Below are 3,355 nucleotides of genomic sequence, written 5' to 3' on the forward strand. Positions count from 1 at the left end.
ATTTAAATTAACTTTATGGATTTGTTAAATTAAAATAATAATACTTTTAAATAATATATATTTTTAAGTATTTATATACTTTCTAACTTTATACAATTAATGTCGTAATAATTAATAAGGTCAGCTTTTGACTAATTTCCATTCCTAAACTTTCAATATGGCGGATAATGCTTGACTTTTAGAGTTGCCGTTTCATAAATTTTGGCAATGTAATAATGTATGTATTATACTCTTTAAAAATGTAAAGATTCACATAAATAATATATAGTGATGTAAAAATGAATAAAAAATTCACGAAGTTTTCTATATAATAAATAAATGATTTATCTAAAGACGTTTAAACGATATATCTGTGGTGATGTAGATAAGAATTATAATGTTTAATAGCCTCTTGCGATCGACAATAGGCGGGAAGCCGGAAGCGGAAAAAAAGGTGTAAGGAACGCAACGCGCGCGCGCGAATTACGCTGTATGGGGACGGTAGGTTATAACTACTATCTGTATCTATCCCGTTCGTGAATATAATATTGATCGTTAAGTAATTTATGCGGTGCTGTAAAATGAATCCAAAAAACATGGATAATATGACGCAGCGTGAAAAATTCCAATTATTAAATTCAGAAGTGCGTTCGTTTTATGAATATTGTAAAGAAGTAGGTATGAGTGATGATGATATGGACGTAATTTGTCGCCCTTTGATGCATGCTGTGAGAAGGGCGACCATTAAGAGATGGCGAAATATTTTCCTGATATGCGCGGTATTTGTGATATTTGGATATATTGTGTGTCAAACGGATACATTTCAATGGAATGCTGCTGCCGTGGGTCGCTTAACTTTGATAAAGCTTCTACCGTTTTGGAACTGGACTCCATTATACTATAACAAATGTATTGTTGAAAGGCTCCCGTTGCAGAACTTTAATAGTGAACCTGTTTCTACAAACGACTGTATCGCGTGTGAAGCAATTCGTAAGTATAGTCCGTTTAAAAGGCTCAAAACAAATAATTAAAATTGCTCATTATCAAACAACAAAATCAAAATAGAAATTGTGCTGATTTTAGCATAAATTTTTCTGATAGTTTAACATTGCCAATAAACTAAGTTCTTGTAAGTGTTCAGTAAGTCCTAATAAGTTCTTTCACGCTGCCGGTGTTAATATACCTAATCAGGTTCTCGTAAAATAATCCTTTTGTTTCAGAAAACATAGCTCGTATATCAAAAACCGACCACAATGAAGTCCTAAACCACCACTTGCTAAGAGGAGCTCCTGTCATAGTTAATGATGCCTATCATGACTGGGCAACTGGGGAGTACAACTTAACAGGCCTCGTCAGCAATGATGACCGCTTACGCGAATCTGTCCCTTGCCGAATCCTAACTAACATTCGTATCGGTAAACAGCCAATGGATTTGCAGGAAATTGTATCGCGTATAACCGAGAGCAACATTCCTAGCTGGTTCATACATTTTCAGAACTGCGATCTTCGAGCCGTGAAAACCTTCAGAGTCCTCGCCCCTCGACCTTATTTCCTTTCTCCAGAAATCCCTCCTTCGCACTTCAACTGGTTGCTGCTATCCAAAAACTACGACACACAGCGTTTTAAGTATTTGGAGTTCGATATCGGTCTAATAATCATGACGCAGCTAAAAGGAAAGAATTACATTCAGTTGAAACCGCGTATGCCCTGCGAGAACATTTGTAGTCCCATTAAAATTGAATTACAACAGAGTGAAACATTGGTTTTAAGTAATTCACTCTGGGAGTTTGAATACATGCCGGGAAAAGGTGAGAATCTGGCTATGATCACGGAAACTGATTGGGTAGAATCGTAATTTTTATCTAATAAATGTAACTACACAATGTACCTAATTAATATACAAGAATACACCGTTTGGAAGATGCTATTAGTCAACTTATGGTTTCGTATTTCAAATATATGTCTTTTTTATTCTTCAAAAACCAATTTTGTAAAATATGTTGATGTATAAAATGTGCCAAATATCATACAACACACATTTTTAAGATCACAGTATACCGAACTACATACATCAGATTTAAGCTAAACGTTTACACAAATTTGTTTAATTTATTTATAAAAGTAAATTTCTTTGATATTTTATATCAACTAGATTTTAGTAGAATATCCAATAGGAGTTATGATTTAAGAATTTAAATCTTAGTAAATTTAGTAGCATTTTGGCCAATGTATTTTATTTTTAAGTTTGACATTTAATTTTGGAGATCAAATTTACTGACATTTATATTATTGTCACATATACATAAACCAATAATTATGTTTCTCATCATTGCACGTACAATCGAAAATTGTAGCCTAAACCTATGTATTTATAAGATTATTATTATAAACAAAATTGCTTCTATTATTAAATAGCACTCACACCAGTGTTAATATTAAAATTAAGAATATACCCAAATTACCTTTTAGATATAAGAATTACTATAAACACATGTAGCCCTTATATTAATAATGTAGCAAAAGTAATCTATAGACATATCAGCCGGTTCTTAAAATATTTTAAACTTAATTTTCAGTTTGGCCGAGATAAATGTTAAAAATAAAACCAAAATCGTATTGTTTAATAAAGTTTTAGTATTAACAAGACAACTTAAGGATATGGTTTTGAAATTTATTCATAAATTTTAGTACAAAATCAGTAGTGGTCAGGTAATTTCTATTGGACTGTTGAAAGCAGAAGAATATGACACAGTTAATCATCTCTAGTGATGTGTTATATTCTTTTTTTGAAATCTTTGATTTGAGATATATTTATTGAAATCTTTGATTTGAGATATATTTATTGAAAACGTGCTTTTTGTTATTGTAGATTTTAAACATTTATCTCGAAAAATATGTTGTATGTGGATTTTAGGTAACCTTATACTGGTCATGAATGAAATATACAATATTTGTTATTTTGAAGTATTTTATTATATGTTCTATAGGGAGATATAGGTTATCTTGATTCAAACTGATAATAATATTTAAAAACGTAGAAAAATATCTATATGGTTAAGGGAAATAAATGTATGTTTTATTTGTGTAACTCCATATTATACGAATAATGCAGTAAGTTGTTTTTATTCACCACGCCTTTATTCATTAGTTATAAATCTTGTTCACAAAATTTAATGATATTTTAACATAATATAATTTATGTGGCAAGTTTACTTATGTAAATATTTCTTACAGTGCATATTGTTTGTTTTTTCACATACTTTATATGTGAATTAATTTATAACGATTAATATTAAAATGAGTTTTTGTAATTTGGGCTTGATAAAATTGAATTGCCAAATGCTAATGTTGAGTAGGTTTGAAATTAAACACCACA

The 3,355-nt window shown here is 30.5% G+C and overlaps 1 protein-coding gene across 1 annotated transcript; it reads left to right on the forward strand.

Annotated features, from left to right (window-relative positions):
- Nucleotides 1–496: 496 nt before the first annotated feature.
- Nucleotides 497–2,291, forward strand: LOC123713171. The gene is made up of 2 exons (XM_045666717.1): nt 497–969; nt 1,200–2,291. The coding sequence occupies exons 1-2, from the start codon at nt 546–548 to the stop codon at nt 1,832–1,834; spliced, it is 1,059 nt and encodes a 352-aa protein (XP_045522673.1). The 5' UTR covers nt 497–545; the 3' UTR covers nt 1,835–2,291.
- The last annotated feature ends 1,064 nt before the right edge of the window (nt 2,292–3,355 follow it).

Source organism: Pieris brassicae, chromosome 8 (assembly GCF_905147105.1).
Source record: "Pieris brassicae chromosome 8, ilPieBrab1.1, whole genome shotgun sequence".
Lineage (NCBI taxonomy): Eukaryota > Metazoa > Arthropoda > Insecta > Lepidoptera > Pieridae > Pieris > Pieris brassicae.